Consider the following 27,131-nt stretch of genomic DNA (forward strand, 5'->3'; position numbering starts at 1 on the left):
CATAAATAAATTAGTAACCTACCGTCCGTCTGAGATTTACTGAGGAATATTGTGCTGGCCCGGGGATGGTCTGAAGGATTGAATTCCATGTTCAAATCTTAAAAGAAAGAAAAAGAAAATACATAAATATCCATTTGATAACTAAGGAGAGTCAAGATTAATGTTCAGTTTTTTTAACCTTAAACTGCTAATACATTCAAGGATTCTGGCAAAAACCTAAGTTATTATGTTAATACATTCTTCTACGTTCAACTGAGAACACTGCTATTTAGAACTCTGAGAAAGTCACACATAAAAATTAGATAGTTGGTGGAAGATCTGTTGGCCTAAAACTCCATTTTCTTTTTTTAAAGTCTGTTCTGCACCCAGGATACTATGAAATAGCAAGATAGAGCTATAACACTCAATTAAGGGGAGTTACGTGCTACAACTGAGTCCTCTAAAATCTACCATTATTGAAGCGGTATTTTCTTGTTAAATGTGATTAAAATAGAATATCTCGGCCAAATCAGCATCCACAAACTGCTTGATTAAGAGTATTATTTTCTAAAAAAGGCACAACTTAGGCTTCAGAGCAAAGGCCGCAGACTGGCCAACTGTGGGCATAATCTGGGGCCATGGATATGTTTCGTTTGATCCATACATTTTTTAAAAGTTTGAGTCAACATATAATGATTTTTATATTTCAAACATATAGCACAAAGAAAAAAATCTGTATTTCCAGCTTCTCTTGAGCAGTCAGATATTTGGTAACACTGGACTCCCACCCCAATGGTCACAATGGGCTACATGCGGCATTGCTGGCCCCTTCAGGTGGGACCTAAGATTCCAGCCCCAGGGATCAACCCCCTCGCCTCCCTGACACCCATCAGGTATGCCCCGCACTCTCAAACCTTTCCACCCTATGGGCATCTGGCATTCTAATCCCTGCCTCAGAACATCCCTAAGAGCTACAGGCTTGTCAGGAAACTATGAACAATTAAGAATCCCATCCTAGAAGAGTTTTTCCAGTTAAAAAAAAAATTTTTTTTAAAGATTCCAAAGGGAAAAAATAGTTAAGCAAAACAAAAGATTTCAGTTAGGGGAGGGAAGAGAGAAAACCAAAATTACTAGAAAGTCAGAATGGTCTTCAAATCCGCTTCTAGCATCAGAATGAAAATTATTTTGAGTTCAATTATTTAATAAATTTGCAAAGAAACCTACTCAAGCCCAGTAAAAATAGATGGTATCTATCCTTAACTTTTATAGCTAATTAAGTCAAAAATAAAAGGAAAAAAGGATGGTCATATACACATGGGAAGCAACACCTAACCCCTATCCACAGAGACCCACCTCGGCAAACCTCTGAAGTGAGGCAATCTTCCCGACATCAGCCAATGGCTTACTGGACTACAGCTCCTGACCTAGCGCCTGGTTTAAAAAATGCATTACTGAATCTTAAATGACATTTCAATTACCTGGTCCTTCTTCTGTGACAACTATTAAAATTATATCTACAGCAGCAGTTTCATAGCTAGAGGCTATAGAAGGAGAAAGACAGCCAAAAAACATAATTTTTCAGACTTGCTTCAATTTGAACTAGATAAAATTTGGGCAGAAATCAGGTGAAAATGAGTCTTTATTAGGGGGTGTCCTGCTCAAGGCGGATTTTGTTATAAAAAGGTCAGGGGCGCCTGGGTGGCTCAGTCGGTTAAGCGTCTGCCTCCGGCTCAGGTCATGATCACAGGGGCCTGGGATCCCTGAGCCCCGCATTGGGCTCCCTGCTCAGCGGGGAGTCTGCTTCTCCCTCTGCCCCTCCCCCTGCTTGCGCTCTCTCCCTCTCTCTCTTTCTCTCTCAAATAAATATATAAAATCTTTTAAAAAATCAATAAAATAAAAAGGTCAAATAACAAATGTCCTACTCAATTATTTCTTTGAGAACTCCAGCATATGAAAACTGAGGGCATATATGTAATCCCAACCACGATGGATGCTGTTAACTTCCAAAATCTTGACTTACAGTCCCCATAGAAGTATCGACCGAAAAACAAGGTGCCTGCAGTGTTCCATGCTGGTGGTAGAGCAACAACAAAAACTCAGTCCCCTAGCCTTGGACGGTGTCAGCACCGCAATTTCTTGGTTTGTGCCCTTAGTATCTATTTCGAACTCATCTACCACACCAGTTTTTGGGGGGTTTCTTTGCAGGGATGGGGTGGGCAGAAGTCTGTCTAGTCACAGATTTTAATCTAGACATTTGAAAAACACAGAAGCAGGCCACCCTATGCAGACCAGTTTTCTTGAAGACTCACTTTATTATTAAAATGATCACTAGGGGTTTGTAAAACACCACAAGCAAAAAGTGTAGTTTTTCTGTTTCAAGCCAACAGTGGAGCCAAAATACCAGAAGACTGCCACTTCTTAGGGAATTAAGACCCTGTTGCTTTTAAATTTAAGAATGTTCTGGAGGACAATCCCTGGAGATAAGGGTTCTATGCTATAATGGTCACAAACCCTAGAAACAGCTAAGAATGGAGACATTCACAGATTCTGAGAGAGGGCTACCAATAATAGGGCAGTTGTTATAGTAAATAATAGTATGCCTAGATGGTAGAATGCTATGCCACCACAAAAAAATCACGTGAACTACACTATTCATGGTGAGCATAGCGTAATGTATAGAATTGTCGAATCACTACATTGTACGCCTGAAACTAATATAACATTGCATGTCGACTATACTTCAATAAAAAGAATATTCATAATCTTAAAAAAGCATGCCGAGTATTTTATTCACATGGAAATAGTAGTACCATATGTCATTAGGTGAAGAAAGCAGCATGATATCATTGGGGGGCATATGCAGAGGCATGTGTACATATTAAAAGAATATACACTAATACTCAGTTACCTTTGAATAATGCAAGGGAGGCATTTTTTTTTCTTTTCCACGTTTTCTAAGTTTCCTGCACTGAGCATATTTTCATCTGTTTTTTTAACTTTTGCAGTTGCAAACACTAGTGTTTTAAAACAACTTGTGAAAAATGATTTAAGCCTTCGTTATCCTCTAGGTGGCTGGACTTTGTTTCTCCAACACATGCTGGTGTTCCCAGGAGATGCCCTGGGCTCTCTCGGCTATTGGCTGTCACATTCCCTTCCCACAAGTCAGGGGAGACTTGCACAAGGCCACCAAGCTGAGTCTCCCCACTAGCACTGGCCAAGTGCTATAAGAACTCGTGGTGAAAAACCATGTACTGTGAGGGACAAGGGAGCCCTGAGAGCCGGTGCCTTTGTCCTGCCAGCAGCCACCATGTCTGTACACTACACACTTCCTGGTCTAAACAGAACAGGGCCACAGGAGAGGATAACTGCTTGTTTTTCCATGCAGAACCTCAGGAGAAGGAATCATGTTTCACACTGTCCCTACAACAAGTGTGATACAGGAAGAGATTATCATGTTTCCTTTATGGTCAAGTCATAATTCTAGGTCTGAATATAACATTATATAATTATTATATTATATAATATTATTATACAATATAATTATGTCAGAGGTGGTTTCCTGCATGAGTGACAGGCCAGTTATCATCTCTACCCAGTTCAGTGACACCGAGCAAGACATGAAGATTTCAGAAGAGTCTTCAAGATGAGCGTTGGACATGATACTCGCAGATAAGGCAACTGAGGCTGACAGAGGTTAAGGGTCTAGTTATGTGATAACAGAACTTGAACCAGAAGTCCAGAGTTCTTCCCATTACCCTTAGTAGGCCCAGACCTTGCCTTAGACCCTGACTGCCCTAGAAAGACTAGAGTCTGAAATAGGAAGGAGGCAAAAGCCGGCTCAGAGGAAAATCCAGAAGCCCCAAAACCTGGGTTCACATGATCTTTCTTAAGTTCTCCCTGGAATTTACATTTTCGAATCTAGATCCTGAATGAGATAACCAGGAAGTTTCTACACAAAGAAAAATCGAAGATATCTCTGCTTCTGGACTCAAGAGTACATGTAGCACTGCTGAGGAAAACAGAGATAATCAACTAATTTTAATCTGCAAGCACGCCCAGATGTTGTTAACACATTAGAGCTCAACACTTTTCATGAGCTGCCAGGACATTACTCAGAAAAAAGCGTTTAACAACATGTTGATTTGCATTTTCTCCAATCCTAACCCAGATCCATATTCCATAACCACAGCGTGGAAAGTAATAAAACTTTTGCCAGGTGTAGATCAAAGGGGTAACTTTGCACAGCACAAGTCTGAAGGCGAGATTTCTCTTAACTATTCCTGTGAAGGTGGGCCAACCACAGCACCCAGTTTACCCAGCACTGATTTACATATGCACAATGGCAGAATACAAAGGTATTCACTGTCACTGCCAGATGTTTCCTACATGTAAGTTTAAAAGAGCAGCCCCAGATCTTGAAGAGAAATATTACAATTACAGTATGTGCTTTGGCAAGGGAACGCCAACTTTTCAGGGAGCAAAAAATGGGAAAAGGCAGCATTCTCACAAGCCAAGCAAAATAAACCTGCCAAATCACTCAAACTTACACTCTGAAGTCAAGTGTGACAAAACTGCTACTTCAGCCATAAAGAAAAAAAGAAATTCCCACACTGCAGGAAGTCAGGAAAAATGATACCCCAAATGTGAACAATGAGTTGGAACACATTTGGAAGAGTGTAGTGATTTCAGTTCGGCTCAGTGATGTTTCTTTCTTTTCTTTTTCTTTTTAAAGATTTATCTATTTATTTTGAGAGACAGGGAGAGAGCTCTCGAACAAGGGAGGGGCAAAGGGCGAGGGAGAGAAAAAAATCTCAAGCAGACTCCGTGTTGAGCACGGAGCCCCACAAGGGGTTCCATCTCACAACACTGAGACTGAAGAGGAGAACTGCCCAGAGCAGGCCCAGGCCAGGAGGCTCCAGAAGATGGAAAATTACTAACAATAAAGCTAGAGACAACCAGAAGCCCTCCTGGGAACAAGAGATAATCAGCCGTTTCTGCTTCTGTAAACAGGCTTCCCACCACAGGCTCCCTGCGCTACTGTTCCCGCCTAAAGCAGCCCCCACTCGCCCAGTTTAAACCCACCAGTAGCAGTCGGCGTAGCCCCTGGAACCTGACTTCCTGAAGTCCCCTATCAAAGCCCTATAACCCCGCTGCCCGGGGCTCAGAATTTTGAGCAGCAGCTCATCTGGGTCCGCTGGCGTACAATAAGTTCGAGTTCTCCTACTTCTCCGAGTGTCACTTGGTCTCTCGCTGGTCTGATTTTTATTTTTCCTCAACAAGATCACGACCTGAGCTGAAATCAAGAGTTGGAAGCTTTACGAATGAGCGACCCAGGTGCTTCTCAGTGATGCTTCTGAATGGCAAGAATTAAAAGGAATAAAGTCATGAAATAATAAGCTTAAAATCAGAGATTATAGAAGAAATAAACCTCACTGCTGAAGAATGCTAACCATTCTGCTGAAGTCAGTTCTGACAGTTTACCACCTACTTTAAAATCATAATGTAAACACTAATTGTTCACATGGTCCTCCTCTAATTCACCACCGTGTCAAATACTCCTCACCATCCCCTAGCCCCCTCCTGGAAACTCACACAGCCCTAGCTTTGCCCTCAGACCCACCTGCCCTCCCAAAGCACACACAGCCCCATCAAGCTCTTGAAGTACCTAATGTGCCAATTTGCCCAGAAAAAGTAATTACTTACAGAACTAAATATTTACTTGGCTGGTTGTCATTTAAGCATAATTTTAGTGAAAACAACACCATCCTTACTGAAAGAATAAAACCCCACTGCAATGTTTCCATCCCCAAGAAAAGACCCACAGAGATGAGTTGGCTAGTGACACCACATAGGGGCCAAGAGCTCTGCGGCAAGGAAGGCAGCACGTGGGCAATCTCTGGAAGGGGCACAGAGAAGGATGAGATGCAGTTTATCCTACAAGAACTTACAATTCAGTCAGTGAAACAAGATGGGTTATATGAACCTATCAGAATACAGGACCGACTAGTAAATAATGAAGAACAGAATATCTAACCAAATCCTATGAGATAGAGAATAATGTGCTTAAAATGAAAGAACTTAAAGCATTAGACTCTTTTTAAAAGTCAAAAATTTATACTGCTGTTTTACCCCTGGCAAGGTCATTCAATTCAATCAAGCGAACAAACATGCACTGAGTCTATACCACGTGCGTTCAGCCCTGTTGATAACAAAAGACCACTCTGGGGTGGTAACTATGTCCGTGTCTTTACCTTTCCTATTACCTCCATGAACTACTTCCTGGACATGAGAATGCACTCTTGATTTTCAAAGGGCTGTAGTAAATTAAGAGTGAGACAGGGGCGCCTGGGTGGCACAGCGGTTAAGCGTCTGCCTTCAGCTCGGGGCGTGATCCCGGCGTTCTGGGATCGAGTCCCACATCAGGCTCCTCCGCTATGAGCCTGCTTCTTCCTCTCCCACTCCCCCTGCTTGTGTTCCCTCTCTCACTGGCTGTCTCTATCTCTGTCAAATAAAAAAAAAAAAAAAAAAAAAGAGTGAGACAAAACTTGTATTTAGATGACTTAAAAATGAATCATATGTTATTTCTATCACATATTTGCCTTAATAATTACACTTGGACAGGATAAATCAGCATTTTATTAGATACCGTGAGTACAAATACTGTGGGTATTTGTCAAGGTCAGTCCAAGCTGCCGTGTTTTCATTCATTCACTCAACAATCAATGAGCATCTTCTAAGTGGAACTCAGGTACTGCTGAGTTCCACTACCTGAGTTCCACATATTGAGGATACAAGATACAGAAGGGAACAGAACAGATCAAGTTCCTGCTCTGATAGAGCATCCTTCTATATTTAGGTTGGGAAGTACCAGTGGAAAAAACAAAAAGAATAAAAAACCCATCAAGAACCCTATAAATTCAGGGCACCTGAGTGGTTCAGTCAGTTAAGCATCTGCCTTCAGCTCAAGTCATGGTCCCAGGGTCCTGGGATCAAGTTCCCCATCGGGCTCCTTGCTCAGTGGGGAGCCTGCTTCTCCCTCTGCCTGCTGCTCCCCCTGCTTGTGTTCTCTCTCTCTTTCTCTCTCTCCCCCTCTGACAAATAAATAAATAAAATCTTAAAAAAAAAAAGAATACTATAAATTCTATTACCCACATTAAGAAAGCTGAAAGTCAACTTATCCTGGAGTTCTAGGAATCATTCATTCCCCAAAGAGAGGCTCAAATGGTAGTGTAGAAACAACACCTTTTATAATGTAAAAGATGTAGATTTGAATACATGTCTGCTACCTCTATGGCCTTGGGCAAATTGCCATACTCTTCTGGGTTTCATTTTCCTCATCTACAAAGTGGGCAAGTAACTCCCAATTTAGAGGACTGCCATGAAGATTAGAAGTTATTCACAAAAAGCAATAAGCATTATATCTGTCACACAACAGGTACCCCATAAAGAATGGCTATTAAAATTTTAGGGTATTAAAAAACATTACTCCAGGGGCGCCTAGGTAGCACGGTCGTTAAAGCGTCTGCCTTCAGCTCAGGGCATGATCCTGGCGTTCTGGGATCGAGCCCCACATCAGGCTCCTCCGCTATGAGCCTGCTTCTCCCTCTCCTACTCCCCCTGCTGTGTTCCCTCTCTCGCTGGCTGTCTCTCTGTCACATAAATAAATAAAATCTTAAAAAAAAAAAAAAAATTACTCCATAGCATCTAGCTCAGTGCTAAAGACACAAAACTCTCCAAATATGTATGTTAAAGACACTAAAAATGATGTTAAACCATCATTATACAGTATCTGTTCTCTAGGGAGTCCTGGTTGGAGACTGATGTTTAAAACTTCAGTGTCTCACACTCCTGATACAGATTCTCCTACCTCTTACAAAAAGGACAAGATGATCCATAATGACAAGATGAACTAGCCTCTGAGGGAGTTGATTCTTTAGAGAGAAAAGGCAGTTTTAAGAAATGTTCTGGAATCCCCGGAATTGACTTCAAATCTTGGGAACCGGAGTTTTGAACTACTAACTGCTTTTTTATCATGATGACATTTATTAAGACATACAGTCAAAATATTAACAGAACGGACATTCTAAGAGTCTACTGTCACACTTTGAGGTGACGACAGAGATATTCAGTCACACTGCTCTGAGTCCATTTCAGCTGAGTACAGTTTATGAAGGGATCCCTTTATTCAAAACTGAAAACAGTCAAACGGCATGCTTGCCAACCAGTTCAATTCAGCAGTGTTCTCCTACGCCAGGTAACCTAATTTTCTTCTGTTCTTTCCACAGATGACACAGTATCAGAGATCCCCAATTGCTCATCTTGGCTTTTAAAGCAGCACAAGTGTTATAAAAGATTCATGTAATAAAATAATGCCCAGGATAAGCAGGAGTCATCATCTATCACTGATGGTCTGCAAAGCTAGGAACAACAGGAAATGCATCAAGGCCTAAAATGTACTGGGTCTCTACAGCAGAAGAGGAGACACCAAGGACAATGTGCACAAAACAGAAACTTCCGCCTTCTAGCTCTTTTCTCTACACTGCCAGCCTCAGCTGATCACTGTTTCCTCTCTTTAGATAAATATTTGACATGATCAAGATCTCAAACTTTTAATGTCAGCTTTAGGAAGACACAATTCTAAATCTGGCTATGATCTTCAAGGCAATGATGAAATCAACACATAAAATCAGTTTAAAATCAGATTGGTTCATTTTTTTTTTTAATTACTACTGTCCCACTGCCTAAAAATAAGTGATTATCTCTATTCATTAGTGCCAATGAGACCGAAATCAAGAGGTTGGCCCCCCACTGGTTTGCTCTGATCAGTTGTCACCAGGCAAGCCCCACCCCAGAAGCCTACATCCCCATTTATAATAACTGCTGTTGCTGTAGCAGCAAACTGCCAGTACCAAAATTTCAGTTAATTCTAAAGCCATCTTTTCTACTCCCACTGATTTTGAGTTTATTCTTACGATTATTCTAACACACTCCGATTTCATTATTTTCTGTTTTCAGTCTCTCCTGTCAGCTGCCTGCATCCCCAGGGTGGTCCCCGGGTGTGGTTTGGTGAGCGGGTATCTCTGGGTCCACACACCCAGCGGTGCCGGGTCTCCTGGTCTGAGTCCGGGCCTGCACGTATGTGTCTGTGTGCACATCTCTCTGCACACACATGTCTGACTTATTTGTATGCTCTCTTTCTCTCCATCAACCTATCTATCCACCTCTCTATCTACCTCTTTCCCTGTCTCTCAGTCTCTCTTCCACTCACTTTTCCTCTTTCCCCCACTCCTTCCCTCCCTTGCCCCCCTTTCTCTAGTTTCTCTTCACTGTCATTCTATCTTAAGATGAACCAAAAGAGACAGAGAAAGATCCTAATGTTAAGACTAAAGACAGATTATTCTACCAATACCGCAGACCAGATAAACTAAAAGCTCTCACATTATAAGCACTTAGGAATGTGAGATAAAATATACGACGTCCTTTTAAATGCCTACAAGAGAGTGTGTCAAGAAAGTAATGGAAATGACCTGAGGCCCTAACCAGAGAGAGAACTGGGGTCTTCCATCAGGGATGGACTAGCCCAACTCCTGTGAGTTGGGTCTTAGGTCTCGCCTATCATCCTGGCATAATTACTAATCTAACCTCCTTTTATTTAAAAGTGGTTTGGTGTGGACGTCACCTTATTTTAATGTCCTACAGGGCAGGATATAAGCCCACAGAGTGGACAGAAGTTGGAACTGATGTTTTTACATATATGGGCTATGATCTCAACAAAAACTAAACTGGAAAAGAAAAAAAAAGTCATGAACCTAGATGAAAAAGGAGGCTCGGCCAAGAGAGGAAAATGTTCCCAATCCCTCAGTAACTGGTAACCATCGGTGTGTCTGTATCTCTGATGTGGTTTTGGAGTTCTACTCTACACGTGTAGTTCAGGAAACCCCTAGATGCGTTTATACCAAGTTGGTCGTATGTCAGTGATATCCCCGGGTACCTGACAGAATTAATTGTAAACTGCTCTGAAGAAGCCTGCCTCCCAGAGCTCCACCAAATTATATCCTCTAAAGATAGGCTCATCATCCAAAATGGCAAGACACAGGAGGAAACAATCCATTATAAGCAAGAGTCAGAAGACACAACAAACAACAAGATTAGGCTTTCGAGAACTTAGGATAAGAGAACAATTGGATAGAGACCATAAAATAAATTATATGTGCTAACACATAAAGAAATAAAAACATAAGGGAAAAAAGAGCATTTTGGAAAAACCCTATGTCCATATGTATGTTCATATATACATATACATGTATGTATACATATACATGTAAACACATGTATATTCCAGAAATTTAAAACACAGTCATCGAAATCTGAAACTGAACAGATGGGTTAAAAGGCAAATTAGACTCATCTGAACACAGGATTGGTGCCCTGAAAAACAGACCTGAGGAAATCACTTAGAATGAAGCACAGAGAGAGAAAGAATTAACAATGTATAGGATGAAAAAGTCCAACTAATAGTGGTTCTACACTCCATAACCATTCAGGATAAAAAAGACTCTCAGGGGGCTCCTGGGTGGCTCAGTCATTAAGCGTTTGCCTTCAGCTCAGGTCATGATCCCAGCGTCCTGGGATGGAGCCCTGCATCGGACTCCCTGCTCAGCGGGAAGTCTGCTTCTCCCTCTCCCACTCCCCCTGCTTGTGTTCCCTCTCTCGCTGTCTCTCTGTCTGTCAAATAAATAAATAAAATCTTAAAAAAAAAAAAAAAGACTCTCAGCAAATCCCTTTAATCTGATAAAAGGTATCTTAATAAAGGCTATCTGCCCAAAACCTGCAGCAATCCTCATACTTAATAGTGAAACATCAGGTGCATTCTCCTTAGGTCTGGAATGAGGCTGCGACCCAGCTACCTTCAACTCAACATTATATGGGATGGGACAAGAAAAAAAGCAACACAAGGAGAATTTACTGGATTGGAAAGAAACATAACTATTGTTACCCGCATACAATCCTCTACTTAGAAAATACATGGGGCTTTAAAATCTACTGGCATTAACTACAAATTAAGATACAGAAATTGTGTTCATTCGTTTACCTTAGTAATAGTGTTCCACTAAAGGAGCACGCCATCTCCCTTACCCTAGGGGTTAGAAATGTATGGGGACAGTTTGGGCCGTCACAGCGGTAAGCAGCTGCTACTCGTCTGTTACCACAGTCCCACACAATGAGGAACTGTGCTGCACAATGCCAACAGGGCATTCACTGAGAAACACTGTGGCCTAGAGCAGTAAACAATCAACAAATGTAATAATGATAATATTAAAAAGACTCAATTTATTGTTACAAAAAAACTATCATTAAATTTAACAAAAGATTGTAAGCTCTCATACAGAAAATTTAACATTTTATTTTAAAAAGCCAAAATAAATATATCTGTATGTGAATAGAGATTCTGCGTGCACGCGCACACACACACACACACACACACTCATAAACACATGCAGTATATTACTCACATGCATATACATCCTATTTGGCATCACACCTACCCTGTGTCAGACCCCTTGCTACACGCTGAGCTGGGGATATAGCACTAAACATCAGACACAAGGTTCCTGCTCACAGAATTATCAATCCAAGTGTTTGAAAGTTTAAAGATGATCACTCTGTCTGGTCACAGTTCATAGTACAAACTCATCTCTTCCACTTTGAAGCTAAAATTGAGGCAGTGGCTTTTCCAGGATACGTGCTTCATCCTAACATTCCACTCCTTTGAGCACATTGCTGATTACCACTAGAGGTCAGGCAAGGAAGAACACAGAAAAGGTTATGAAAGCCATTGTAGAGGGAGTGGGGGGTAGGCAGAGCAGTAAGAACAGTGCTACTACATGCTCACTTCCATATTAGATTCAGTGGAAGTGTAGGTACAAGCTAATACATCCAAGAATATCTTGTAATACCCACGGGACTGTTGTTATTTGCATATAATCATCCCCTTAAAAAACAGGAATAAGCTCTCACTCCTCTGTACAACTGGCCAGCCCCATACAACTGGCTGGTCTGGTTTCCCACTTCTCTTTGCTTTATACCCTTATACTTTGTTTCCCCCCTACACACACACACACACACACACACACACACACACACACACACCCCTAATATCCTTTGTTTTTCATGGGCTTGAACACAGCATCTCTTCCACCAGGAACAACCCTCTCTAGGTCAGCCCATCTGTCCATTTCTGCTTCCACCTCAAATCCGACCAAGGCGTGTGGTCCCCGGAAGACCCCCTGACTCATCTAGGCTTGCTCACTCATTCTTCTCCACTCCAACTAATCTTGTTACATGCCCGTGTTCTAGCAATTTTTTTCTATCTCCATAACTTTCTAGCAATTTTCTTCTATCTCCATAACTGGTGGTTTGAATGCATGATCCCCCAAATGCGTACTGACTGTATAAAGGTCAGTGAATGAATTCAGATATCTTCTATATGCCACCAAGGTACTGAACCAGACACATATATTAATACAAAGGTATTCCAGAATGGACCCCTCTATCAAGGAGCTTCTATCCTCTGACACATATACACACATACTTATTTCCACAAATCCTTAAGCAATTCAGAATGCAGAAAGGATCACATGAGTAACACTGATGGAAAGTGCTCCAAGCATTACTGGTAGAACAAAGATGACTTCCTAGAACGGATGAGATTTCAGTGGACCTGACATATTTTTACTTGGAGAAGACTGCTCGTGGGGAGGGGGCTGCATTTCAGCCAGAAGGAAGAGGACGGGTCAAGGCACAGGGTGGACAGAAAAAAACTTATTAGCGAATAGCCAGGAGACATACATGGCAAGCCTAGAGAGTTCAGAAAGAAAAGCCAAAAGAAAGAAAAGCAAGAACGGTGGATTCAGGCCAAACTGCTGAGGACCATGAATGCCAGAACAAAAAGCTGCATTTTTCCTGTGAACAAAGAGGGACAAGCCACTTATGGTATTCAAAAATACAAATCTGGCTGCTGGTAACTGTGTTTAGAAAGACATCCATTGGAAAAAATTTGAAGATGAAGGGACAAGTTTAAATTCAAAAAAAGGAGAACAGAAAAATCATGCATCAGATAAATTAACTGAAATGCTTAGGTTGTCCTGACATCAAATTATTAAGCATATATTGCAGTGTTTATCCAGGAGACAACAAGATATTTAAAAAATGGGCAATTGAATGCTAAAAGACTAAATTCTGGTTTCTGCTTAGCCACTGAGCCATACTATTTCTCCGAGTCTCAATAAAATATGGATGATGGTAACTCTGACAGCTTCTTTGGGTCCTGTGATCAGAGGCAATGCAGGTTAAAGCCAGTGGGATTCGTGGACCCACATGGGAGCCACACAGAATCAGTACCATGTGTACAAAGGACCATGTGTACAAAGTCCAAGTGTTCAATAATAATTAACTGAATAATGTAAATAACATAAAATAATCATCAAGTGAAGTAGCTCTTCTCAACAACTGAAGGAAAGAAAAGAAAAAGAAAAATTTGCAAGGACCAACCATTAACTCAAATGTAGATTAATTCGAAGAGAAAGAATCTCCTAGCAACCAGCCTCTCCTGAGAGGCATGAATTAGCACTATCACTGAAACAGGAAAAACACCACTTGGATCACTGATATTTTAATACCAGGTAAATAACTAGTCTTTTACATATGTCAATACTGACTAAATCTGCTATTGTAGACAACAAAAAAGTGTCCAAAATGACGCCTGCAAAGCCAGGAAATAGATATTTAACTCCCTATCATTACTTAATTCAACAATCACCCAGTTGTTCATTCAGAATCAATTTGATATAGGCACTGTGTGCAGGAAGTACACTGGTGAATGACCCTCTGGCCCACTGGAGTGTAAAGCCTACGGATGGAGTGAAGCAGGCAAATCAGCCAGCAGTAGTGTTTTGCTAGGGGCAAGTGCTATGGGAGAACTGAGGCTTCCAAAAACAGGTTAGTTGGCCTAAATGGGATAAGAGTAAGGGTACTCAATGCATAAGAACTAGTGTATCAAAGACACAAAGTTTCATTTTGTTTTGTTTTGTTTTTAAAGCACATACCTAGCCTTTAAGACACACTTAAAATATGTTGAGAGTATAAGGAGGAAGTGGTGAGAAAGAGTTCTTGGAAGAGTTAGGATTTTACTGCAAGGGCACCAGGAAGCTACTGAAGGAATGATGTGACATGATCAAATACATACTTAAGAAAAATCACCATAGCTGCACAGCCGGGAAAAAATGAAACAAAGGAAGACAAGACCAGAGGACAGGATATTAGGAAGGAGGCTGCAGCCATAATTCAGGTGGGAAGGAAGTGGATGGACTTGAAGATATTACAGAGGGACCCAGTGCATTTGGTAATGGGGCCCTGCACAGAGGAGGGAGGGAGCAAGGAAGACCCACAGGGGTGGATATGCTGCTGAGTTTATCCTACCTGTAGGAAAACAACAGTCTATTAACCCAGTTAAACCCCAAATACTAACAGCCTTGCTAAATGCCTTTAATTGCTCATTTTCCCCACTTCCCAATACCATTTCCTCCGGTCTAAACAAGATAACCTGTTACCATCCAGCATAATGGAGGTACTCCCAGCCTAGGCAGCAGTTTCCTGAACCTTCTTTGCCTACGATCTACTCCGAAGCCTTCAGTGATGGCCAGTGTGTAACTCCTGACCTTCCATGATCTAGTTTCTTTATCAGTGACTGCGGAAGAGGTCAATAGCATGAATTTACTTCCCTAATCAGGCTTACAACTGCTTATTTTACAGAAAACGATGGTAGAAAAAAAAATTTTAAGATTTTATTTATTTATTTGACAGAGAGAGAGACAGCCAGCGAGAGAGGGAACACAAGCAGGGGGAGTGGGAGAGGAAGAAGCAGGCTCCCAGCAGAGCAGAGAGCCTGATGGGGGGCTCGATCCCAGGACCCTGGGATCATGCCCTGAGCCAAAGGCAGATACTTAACAACTGAGCCACCCAGGTGCCCCAGTGGTAGAAATTTCAAGCTGTGAAAATGTTTGTCATTTGCTTATGTGCATAAAGGCCTGAAGGAGGGTTTTGGGTTTTTTTTTTGTTTTTTTTTGCTTTTGCTTTTCTTTCCAAGGATGTACTGCCAAATTTAATCTGTTTTTTAACTATTTTAATAAATCTTTTTAAAAGTTCTGTTTGACATACTTCCAAGATCTTGTAAGTGATGTCATTTGTTTTAAATTGTAATCTCTTAGTTGCATCGATTCTGCTTCCTTTCCAAACTTGGCGATGCCAGTGTTTCATTATTCATTACCCTCCACTAGCTCATGTCTCCTTAGAATCCTATCACCAAAAAATCATTGGTTCTTCCTTCTATAAGATTCCACAATGCAAAACCCTAGCTTGAACTCCTCTAGCGAAAGAAGTCACTCAGAAGACAGGAAAATCAGGAACCTCCAGCTGCTGAGAAGCAAACTGCATTCAAGGGACAGGAATCCCCACACCTTACCAACAGAGTTGGCTTTTTGTATTCAGTTCCCCAAATATCCCTAATCAAGGCATAATATTGCTGGTACAGAAAATAATCCTAAGGAGTGCCAAAAATACCACTTCTCTTCTTTTGCCTTCCCCAGGGCAAAGCAGTGAACAACACCTGGTGGTAAAAAAGGCCCCTCCTGACAAAAGCACACAATGCCATCTGGGACACAGGTGGCTCCTGACTTGCAAGCTGCTGATGTAGGGGGAATGGCTGGTGCTTCTGACCTGGGGGGGGGGGACGACTTTTCAATCCATCACCCCTCTATTCCAAAAAGAACCCCCACCTACACACCCTGAGAAGCTGCGATAGAGCACAGCTGATATGAGCATGCCAAATGCAGCATGCAATATAAAACTTACGGCCAAAAGGGACCTTACCCTCTTTATTTCTGAAAGTTAATCTGCTTCCTGTTAGGTTCAGAATGAGGCTCACCTTGGTTCCCAGTTTCAACATCTCATGATTTTTGGAGATTTTTACAAAGCCCCTTCTTGAGGACCCTCTCAGATTGAAATGGCAAAACAAACGGAAAGGAGCAAGGGCAGGGATGAAGAGAAGCTAAATGGAGATCTTAAGGAGTCAAAATAAGGGAGACGAGCAGAGACGAACACTATCCAGTCACGAGACCAAGATCCTTCCGCAACTGGTAGAGCAGCATGAATGCCATTCCAAAAGAGGCAGAGAAAAGCTCCACTTCACATGACCACTTGGAAAAACACCGTTTCTTTGGATATGAAAGTGCCAGATTGTTATTTTAGTAAAAATAGCAGTTTTACTTTACGGTAATACGAACAAACCATCATAAAAATTCCTATCCAATCTACTTTTGCAGGCTTATGGCTAAGCTGTAAAGACTTGCTTTTTAGAGTTAGAATCAAACTCCAGTTCTCCATTCCTCAGTCTGGCCACCATTCAAACAAACGCCTTAAGTCTGGAGGGACTCTAGGAAGCAACCTACACTGTGAGAGTGTATAGGGGAGTGGAGTGTGCCGGGGATAAACACATAAAAGCATGAGGAAATTCAGTCCAAACAAAATTTATTTGTGCATTTTAGGAGTAGGCTACATTGAATAACGTCAGGGGCACATAAAGTGACTAACGTTGAGATATTCCAGTAACAAATCAGACATTTTTTCTACTTTCAAACACAAAACCACTGAAAGCCCATACTTGCCACAAAGAATACACAACACGAGAAAGAGGGCAGCAAGAGATCTTTGGATCAAATTCTCATCAACTGCTCCAAGGCACCCCCAAAGGATCTCTAAGATGCTGGGGGAGAGTCCTAAAGAAAGTGCATCTTGACTGTCAACCATCAACCAAACCTCAAGCACAGGATATAAGAAGTGTCATCCTTCAGATCTTTTCCCTTTGTTTCCATAACTAGGAGGCCATCAGCCAGGCCACGAGAGGGGCGTGGGAGGTGTCCCTGTTCTGAGACAGTGTTTCAGTCTGGCTCAGTCCATAGTCAGCCCTATCTTGTTCCCTACCCCTCATACTCCTTCTGCAGTTTATGATAACCTGGATATCTGAGCCCAACAGCCACACACAAGCTCCTCTGATAACAAATACCATATCCTGTTCACCTTAATATACCATACCGTGCTCAGCACAGAGCATTCTCTTATGTATGCTCAATAAATGATTAAATAATGAATAAAACCACTGAACCTCACCTGCTAAAGTGAGGAAGTAACTGAGTAAGGAGTCTTACAATACTGTACCGTGTCATATTACTTCGATGTCATATTCGTGAAACTTCAGAAAACTTTATGTAACAGAGCACAAAAAATAAATATGTTCCACAAACACTTGATGCTGATTATTTCCTCTGAGCTTCTGCTGCAGGTATTCTCCTTTTTCTCTTCCATTTGCTCAAGTCATATTTATAATAACAGCTTAATACTTAGTGTATGCTATGTTCCAGGCAATGTACCAGGGCATTTCACCTACAGGAAACCCAATTCCTCACCATAACCCTGAAGTTGCGAAAATTATCCTCACCCTAATTTTATTTTTTTAATGAGGTTTAGAGAAGTTAAAGAAAATCCCCCAAGCTCACACAGCTTTAAGTAGTTGGCAGATTCTAAGCCTGGGTGAGCAGGGAGATCTGACCAAAGACAAAGGTCATTCTTTTCCATAACACAATGCTACCTCCGACCCATGAAGCTACCTTCGACATTCAGAGATTCTATATTAATGCCCCCTATTGTTCCACAAGCATGCAACAGTGGACCAAAAGCTAGGGGGGCAGAAGTCTTTAGAGCTTTTGTGCCTTCATTCCAGACTGTCACATGTTGTTTTATGCTGTACCAATGTATTTACCTCAGCCAGTAATCCCTCTTTTTTCTTCTTTCTTTCTTTTAATCAGCCAGTAACTGAGAGATCAATTAACTACACTTATTAGACCTGGTGTGAAATATCCCCCGCCACAAACTGCAAAACAACATGGGCCCCAAGTAGGTGCTCACCCAGTACATGTCTGATTAAGTCATGGGTGTGTCATTCCCTGCCCATCCTCAGCCTCCAGGCAAGTCATAACGGCATGATGGGTTGAGCTGGGGTAGGAGCCAGAAAGGGCACAGCACCATTCTCCCAGCCCCTCTATTAGACTGGGAGTCACTCTAACAAAACATTCACTCTTCTACCATAGGCCTTCCTACAAACTCTAGACAATGGGGACCCGCCTTGCTCAGTGTCATGATGCCTCAGAAGACGCCAGCCACACCATTCCTTCACACCTTTGGAGAAGATTCCATGGCCCTCTAAGAGCTCTAGACCTAGGAGCCTTCTCTCAGCTCTCCCTCACAATGTGTCTGCATCCCTGTAGAGTCGACTGAGGAATGCCATCTGAGCAAATTCCATCTAATTTTACCCCTTTCTAAGTCAAAACTTTAACAGAATAAAATTTCTTTACAAAATATGATGGACCTGCCTGTGTGTGCTAAAGAGAGTTTGTTCTCTTCTGTGTGGCTCGGCGTTGAGGTCATGAGGTGTTTGAAGGAGTTTCTGCTTCTCACGTTTGACTTTTCTGTCTCCTCCCTTCCTGTGTGTGGGTCAGCACTCTTGCCTCTCCATTTTCTGCTTTTAATTGACTAAGCGCTGAGAAAGAAAGCTGTTTTGTTTGTTTAGGACGGAATGCAAAGAAGGAGCATGAGGAGTCCACTAGGACGACCCCCTCATACCTAGGGCACTGATTTCCTGAGAGTGGAAACCCCCTTGTGAATAAGACATGCAGCCAGGATTGGGGAGCACTGGTTTAAAATTTCATCACACAGACTTTAGCATGGGCTTTGGCCCCACTCCCCACGTGTCTCCTGCATTCTAGACAGCTAAGACAAGAGACAGGGAGGATAAGTAGGATTATAGTACTTTGCTTGTCATCTGCCTTCACCCGTCCCTGCTCACTACAACGGAACCTCTGAGGGAAGGCAGCTGAGGGAAGGGACCTTCTGTCTTGTTCACTGTGGAATCACAATCACTGCTGCCTCGAGCGCCAACACAGAGTAAGCATTCCACAGATCTGCTGAATGAGGAAGGAATGAATGAGTAATCTAATTAAAATTTCTCCTCCATAATTAACTCCACAATTCAAAATCTTTTATAGACTCCTCACGAGTTGGAACAAATAAATTCAGGAAAGAAAATTTCAATGAACTATGACAGCAGGAGAAAGTTGATTCTTTTCAACTGTAAAAGAGAGAAAACAGTGCAATTTCATCAAAGTAACCAGTTGTAAGTACGCAGCCACCAGGATCAACAATTCTGAGATCTGCTGGATGGGGTGCTTCAGCACACTGACATCCCCAAAAAGCCTACTTCCTCTACAGAAGTCAAGGGCAAGCACACAGAAACTACCCTATAGGAAAACACAAAACACCTGTTTTACCTTCCAATTGTTTTTTAAACAAAGAGCACAAACACACAACAAACACACACACACATTTCTATCTACCGTCACCAAAAAAGAGGGGGGTAAGAGGAACGAAAAAATAAAGCAGTAAAAATAACAGGTGGAAAATTTTTAGAGAGAATCCAACTCTACTTTTGCATTTATGATTTCCCTAGAAGAGAGTTAAAAAATAAAGCCTGAATCTGGACTACAGTAAAATAAATGTACAGGATCCAATAGAAAGATGAGTATAGATTTATTTTATGATCCAATTACTACTTATTTCTAGCAAGGTACATCATCTGTCAGAAGAAACTAAAGGCACTGAGGGGCACAGACTCCCTGGGCTGAGTTCTGTCTGTCCAGCAAGAAAGAACGGGTAGGGAGTACATGCAATGGAGACCTGTGGACAAAAAAACCAAGAGCTCCTGGACACCACGAGATGAGAAAGAGCACACTGATTACACACCAGATGGAAGTAGGGCAGTCAAAACCAGAGATTTTAGTTACAAGTCACATCCAAAGCAAACGGAGAAAACTTAAAACTGAAACCGTGCCTACATAACCAGAGATTATCTGAAAGTAATAAACTAGATAAGCCAAGTATATAAGTAAATAAGATTATAAAAGAGTATCACTTCAAAAATGGAAAAACAGAATACACAGTTCAGGACAAAAATGGTGGAGCCAACATGTCAGAAAACCTGGTCAGACAGCTACAGTAAAATGTGAAAACTAAGGGGCTTCCCCTGGGAGAATTTTCGGAGAGGGAGAGTATGGCTCACTGCTTGATTCAGATGTCATATATATATATATATAACAGACGACAGAGAAAGCAGAACAACTCAAACCCTTTTTACAGCCATTTATATCCCACAGAATCTGAAGATTATTCTTTCAGTCCCTATATGTCACTCTACAGCACTTCTAGGATTCCTGGCAGTGAAATTCATCACATCCGCAAACGAAAAAAAAATCACCTATTAGTATTTTACTCACTTTCAGATCTAATATAGAACTTACATTTTAAGGAGAAAAAGAATTCACTTCCTACCTCAATCTGTAACTACAACCTGCCTTTCAAACATCCCAATTCTGAGGGAAATAGAAAAGGAACACTGTGCCTTCTGAGGGTCACCTCAGACACAAGGAAATGTGATGCATAACTAATGATAAAATTTGAGATGCAACTACCAAGGCAGAGCTGTTCTGAATTTAATCACGTCCGCTGAGCTTCAGAGGGATGGATAATAGGCAGCCAGATGGACAAGATTTGCATTCAGAAAAGCTACACTGGAAGATCCAAATAAACGTGTCTCAGAATCCTGGCATCAAAGACCTGCCGCCCAGTTTAATGAAACCTGAATTAAAACAATCACAAAAACAAAAATGTTTAAACAATCCATTTCATTTCTAAAGCTGAGTCAATAATAAGGCAATTAGCCGAGCACAAGAGCAGCTCAGTCCTAATTCTTTTCTTGTTCCATTTGAGTGCTCAAGCATTGCTGCCACATCAGGCTCTGATCCAGGTTGCACTGACAGCAACAGACACAGAGCACGAGAGTGCCTGAATTCTCTCTCCGTAACTATCTGGTGAATGGCGAAGTCAACTTCGTAACTCAAACACCTGTGAGTGCAATTATGCACACCCCCGTGCACACAACAATCGTTACTCTTCCACAAAACCTGAGACATCGAGACATGGGGTAAATATGAGAGGAAAAAACACTGGGCTATAATGTTACAGCAAAGCACCTAGAGTCCGCTATTTTAAGTCAGCATGACTATATAAAAGAAAAATAACACCAGATTTTACCAGGGCCTTAAAAGGGTCACTCACATTTCCTGGTTTGTTAAACTAGTCAACAGTGTTCAATAAAATATGCTAAAAGCTATATGGGCTCAGCACTAGTCCTAGCTCCTTCTCATGACTCGGTGAGAGGACAAGTGGCCAAGCCAACCAATGCCTGTAGAGCCCTAGGCATCCTAGGCAGGGGGTCACGAGATGTCAAGGACCAGAGGGGCTGAGATTCAGAGGTACCCCATGCATGCAGAGCTTCACTGGGTTCAATTAACAGCAACCCCATGGAGAGCATTTTCTTCCAAATTTTTTATGGAAGTTTAAGTGGAGCCTCTGATAGATTTCTCTGTGTCAGAGAAAAGAAGGGGAAACAACCATATTTATTCAATTTTTTTCCTACTGCTATCTGCCAGGTTTGATGAAGTTTGATTTTTAAGGCAATATTTTTCTCAGCATTCCAAGAAATCCAAGATCAACAACATATTTATACTTTGTATCTTTCAATTTCAGTTAATCAATGTGACTATGTTGAAACAGGAAATCTTACTTGTTTGCATGATATAATGAACTTCCCTTTAAGAAGAGAAAAATGTTAATAGTGATTAGCGTTATTTCAATGGCTTTACTCGGTGAAGGGTATTTTCTTCCATAATTATAATGTCCAAGAGAGTTCATTAAAATCTAACCTTTCCATGGTTACTGTATCCAATGGATGGGTACATTTCACTCTGAAAAAGTTTTCAGTAACCGCAAGCCCTTTTGAAAACCCTCTTGGTAAAATGTCCCTTTCCCCATGCCATTCCCAGCTGGTCATCCACATCATCCTTCTGAGATGTTAAAGCACTCAGGGTTCTGTTGTAAGTTCTCGCCAGCCTCCTCTACAAAGTGCTCACTGGCCTTACTCTTACCCCAGAAGAATTATTTTTGGTGAGGACTATTCAACAAGAAAACCAGAATGAAGGCTATGGCCGGGGAGAGCACTCCATCTCTGGACATAACGACACTTCAGAAATGAGACTGGGCACTGTACACACACCACCTCCCCCAGATACGCTTCGCTCAGCGCCTGCTGGACAGTTAAAGGCAGAGGGCAAAGGGCAGCCACTGCCGTTGTAAAGGACCAAGGGAAGGGATCAGACTTGTATTTTTAGCGGATCCTTCCTTCAGGCCACCATGAAGATCTTCCTCCACTGACCAAAATATTGCTTTCTGATTTTAACCTTCCACCACTCATGATCAGGTTTGCCCAGTTTTTCAAGGAGCAAACTTCAGAATGAAAAGGTGTGCTATGCCTTGATTTACTTCTGCTTGTTGTGCCACAGTTCCTGGGTGAGTTTCACAGTCCATTCAAGATAAACAGCTTTTCAGGACACCTGTACTTCACCAGTTTGCCCGAGTCTTTCCTACAGACGTCATGTGGTCCTCCTTTGGTTACACGACATAAGCTGGAATGGCTTCTGTGCTGAACGGTGTAAAGGCTCCACACTGCTGTACCATAAAGCATGGTGCTAAGACCCTGGTCCTGGGAGTCACCCAGAGCTGGTTCATGTCCTAGTTTGACCACTAATAGCTATGGGCCCTTGGGCAAGATCCTTAACATCCTTATGTCTCTGACATTGCCAGGATTCCTACCCACACATAGAAAAAGTCAAGGCAGTCAGAAAGAAAGAAAAAAAAAAAATCATGTGCTTCACTGAATTCCTATCTGCTACACAGTATAATACAATGTTTGCAAACTCCAAATTAGACCTTTTAGGAGGACAGGATATCAACTTAGAGGATCATGAATCATACTTTTAAAAAATGGAATAGAACAGAAAAGTTCAGAACATAATAAATATAAAATGCATAAGGGTAAATATTGTTTCATGTGTGCTTACGAGTATAAAATACGGATTTGGATTCAGATGATAAAATGTATTTTCTTACTATAGGTCGCAATCAAAAACCCAGAAAACCACAAGTGTATCAGTAAAACACCAATATGGTTATTACTAGAAAGAAAGCAAGCCCAACTGCAAAAAGCCTTAAACATACCAGATTTTCTTTCACCTACTGATTAAAATATCTTAAAGGGTCTAGTAACTTGAGAGAAAAAAGTAATTAAAAAGAATCCAAACTAAGCTACCAAATGCTGCTCAATTTAGACATCCAATAACAGCTTTTGCTAATTCAAATATCAGTATCATGTACCTTCTCAAATAGTAATTTTGTAGATGGCATCTGTAACTTTAAGTCATTAATTCCACTCCTGGGTTTTACCCTACTGTATATGCAGTATCATCACACTTATAGGTCATACAGGTTGGCGGGTGGGGCGGGGGATGGTTTAGTTGTTTTGGTGGTAGTGGTTTTATTTTAAACATATCCAGCTTTTTAAAATACTAGAAGAAATTGCACGTAAATATTCACAGTTCTCTCTGTATAAGGCAAGCTATAGGAACTCTTTCTTTTAACTCTTCTGTATTTTCTGATTTTTCTCTAATGGGCATAGTGCACATTCAAAATGGAGAGGATGATATTAACAAACCTTCCTTTTTAAGTATTTCAATGCCACACAGTTTTTGAATTTTACCAATAAATTTCCAAAGTCAAAGAACAAAGAAATTAATTCTAAAATAGAAATGTCAGCAGTCGCTTAGATAGAAAAGGAAAGGGTCAGTAAGAACTTCACACCATGAAATGGGAAGACAAACATTAAAAATTAAACAAGTAGGGGCGCCTGGGTGGCACAGCGGTTAAGCGTCTGCCTTCGGCTCAGGGCGTGATCCCGGTGTTATGGGATCGAGCCCCACATCAGGCTCCTCCACTATGAGCCTGCTTCTTCCTCTCCCACTCCCCCTGCTTGTGTTCCCTCTCTCGCTGGCTGTCTCTATCCTGTCGAATAAATAAATAAAATCTTTAAAAAATAAAAAATAAAAAAATAAAAAAAATAAAAAAAATAAAAATTAAACAAGTAAAAGTTAAAATTTATTCACCTCTGAATAGGAATATTGTTTCAATCTAAGATAAGCAGGGTTATGCCTGGTTTAAGGCAGACCAATATTATTACTGATCTGGTATGAACTAAAGAGCTACTTTGATGTCTGAATTAAAAGGGAAGAAATTCATATTTCCTTTCTCATTTCTGCAGCATTTAGCCTAAAGGTATAGTCAGAGGTGAACAAAAATAACAGGATAAATGAATAATCACTCTGCGCCCCAAATGGAGAATGAAGTACAAACTGTTATAGGAGGATGTTTTCAACATCATTTCAAAGAGTTACATATCCGATATGTATAATCACTATTTACCATCGTTTCTCCGATGCTCAACAGGACAAGTTCTACAAGTTCACTGCCCCCATGTTCATTAATTCATGTAGGCACACAGAGAAATTTATTAAGCTAATAAACAAAGTATTGGCCGGATCCTGACATACATTACTATCTGAACTACTGGAAGACAGTGTCTTATTAAATACTGCACTATAATACCAAGTTGAAATAAAATTATGAATGAGATTGGCACTGCTAGTCCCAATGCTGCTTACATTCCAGTCGCCGTGAAATGCACGCAAGTGTTCTATGACGGGGCAATTCTGAGGCTGGCTTGGGATGACAGTGAGAAGGAGAAGGTGTGCCTGCCCAGGCCTTTCCCCAGGGGGAGTCAGTAACTAACCAGGCAGTCAGCAATCTCACATGGAGCTGCACTGTTCTTGGGGGTAAAAGACAAGAACTCCAAGCTTGCCCCCAGGTAACAGGTCAAGCAAGCCCAGGCTGACCCAAGAACTAGGAGGGACTGGCCTCAGAAAGCTCCTTAGTGTGCCTATATTCATTCTCAACCTATATTCTCTTCTCAAATCTAACCATCTCAAGTTGAGTGTCATAGAGAATTATTCCTCACAAAGTGCCAAAAAAGGAAGAACTAAATCAAAAAAAACTTGCTTGGAAAATTACTCTGTTACAGCCTTTAGCCTGGCTACACTCTGATATCAAAAGATTCTGTGTTAATCACAGATTTTCCAGTTATTTTAAGAAGAAATGGAAAATTACCAACTCATTCTGAGTCTGAGGCACTTGGTAACATTTCCAATTTACCAAGTACACACACAAAAAGCTAAGAATAAAGCCAGCTCTGAGCCTACCAAGCAAAACAACTACACCCAAGCAGCTGATCGATCTGTAATGGAACAAATCCTGTTTCTTCTTTTCTCTCTCACTTCAAATTCATTTCTGTATAGGGAAGGAGAAATAGAGGAAGAAGATTATTTCACAATTTATAAAACACACATGCTAATACATTCACACCATGATCTTCTTTAAGTCCTTATCCTTATCGATACTACCTCCTATGCTGGGAAATACAAGTTTTTTCTGCATAAACTCTTTAAAAAAAATACTAATTTGTGTTACATATAAAATTTATTTGGTGTATAAACAGTGAATAAACCTTAAAAAAAAAGAAATTGGAGGTTATAATTGCAGGAAGCATTTTTATTAAATTTAATAAATGAATAGAAGGGCTCAATACTAAAACCAAAAGATTTTATAGTAGGGGCACCTGTCTGGCTCAGTCAGTTAAGTGTCTGACTCTTGATTTCAGCTAAGGTCATGATCTCGGGGTTGTAAGATGGAGCCCCGCATTGGGCTCTGTGCTGGGCATAGAGCCTGCTTTTAAGATTCTCTCTCCATCCCCTCCCTCTCTAATAAACAAACAAACAAAAGATTTTATAGTAGAATTCCCCTACCCCTCAACTCACCTTTTTTGAGCAAGGGAATAGAGTCCCACAGGAAGTAATCTCTCCAAGGTCCCAGATAAGCGGTGACTAGATCACAGATCCCCTGGCTCCCAGCCCACTGCTCTATCATACTAGGCTTCCTTTAGCAACACGGTCTGCTTTAGACAAAAAATATGACCCCTTGCATTTAATAGTGTCGTTCCCCAAAACAGAGGACAGAGAGAAAATTTTAAAATAAAATTTAAAAAAGTTTTTTAAAAATCTACCATATCTTATTAAAAATACTTATTTACAAAATGTAAAAAAAAAAAAACCTACCAGTATTATCACTACCCCTCTTGAGTGCCTCATCCCCAACATTCATAATATGAAGACACAGCTCTAGAACTATGTAATCCTGACAACATATCCTTCCTAATACACCACAGAAATCTTTCACAGAATAATCCCTTTATCCCTCTTTATCCTGGTCAACTCAAGAAACCTACAACTCTCGGGGTTTCCCTTAACATCCCAATTCTCTACGCAACCTCTAAGGACATCCTCGAACTCCCAAAACCCTTCCTTCTGAAACTTACAGTCGTCCTCAGCATCATACTCTGTATCGTCCACACTCAAGTGTTCCCTGCACCCCACTGCTCTGAACACACCTCTTCTCTACACGGTCTGCTAGTTTTCTCTCAAACCCTATCACTGCCACGTTCATACCATGACTCCTTTTCCCTCCAGGCCCTGCTCTTCATCACTATCTTTCCCATGCTAAAAATCAAGGTAAGTGATCCTGCCACTGCTCATGACCTCCTGTCTGCTATGACCACATCCTCACCCTACCCTAGCCCCCTGTCCCCACAGTCACACATCCTGTGGTCTGTTGGTCCAACACCAACACTCCCTGACCTCAAAGCCAAGCAATCCCCTCCAACCATCATCTCCTATCATCCCAGCTCTCTCCCTCTGGTATCCCAACCCCAATTCCAATCAATTCTTCAACCCATCAAGACCATACACGCTGATTCTATTAACTTTTTGCTACCTCATCCTTTTTATGACCTCACCTCTTTATCCAACTCAGAGTTAATGAGTCATCAATATAGTGGCTCCTTGGTATACTTGCTTGTCACCACACTCTTCCATCCCTCTATAGAACTCTCTTGGTAAACCATAGATTGGGCTAAATCCAACTCTTCACCA

At 41.3% G+C, this 27,131-nt stretch overlaps 1 protein-coding gene across 3 annotated transcripts in view; it reads right to left on the bottom strand.

The window, feature by feature from the left end:
- The window catches only part of CCNY (cyclin Y), a 221,398-nt gene that overhangs the window by 70,803 nt on the left and 123,464 nt on the right, over positions 1–27,131 (bottom strand). Inside the window, exons 1-3 of one of the 3 annotated variants that reach the window (XM_026483419.4) lie at positions 25,962–26,090; positions 25,347–25,434; positions 23–97 (exon numbers count right to left, since the gene is read on the bottom strand). In XM_026483419.4, the coding sequence (XP_026339204.1) occupies positions 23–89 (67 nt within the window). In that variant the 5' untranslated portion in view covers positions 90–97; positions 25,347–25,434; positions 25,962–26,090. Of the gene's footprint in view, positions 1–22; positions 98–25,346; positions 25,435–25,961; positions 26,091–27,131 lie in introns of those variants that run through there. The other 2 variants (XM_057304701.1, XM_026483421.4) reach the window with 2 other exon arrangements.

This window comes from Ursus arctos, unplaced genomic scaffold (assembly GCF_023065955.2).
Source record: "Ursus arctos isolate Adak ecotype North America unplaced genomic scaffold, UrsArc2.0 scaffold_30, whole genome shotgun sequence".
NCBI classification, from domain to species: domain Eukaryota; kingdom Metazoa; phylum Chordata; class Mammalia; order Carnivora; family Ursidae; genus Ursus; species Ursus arctos.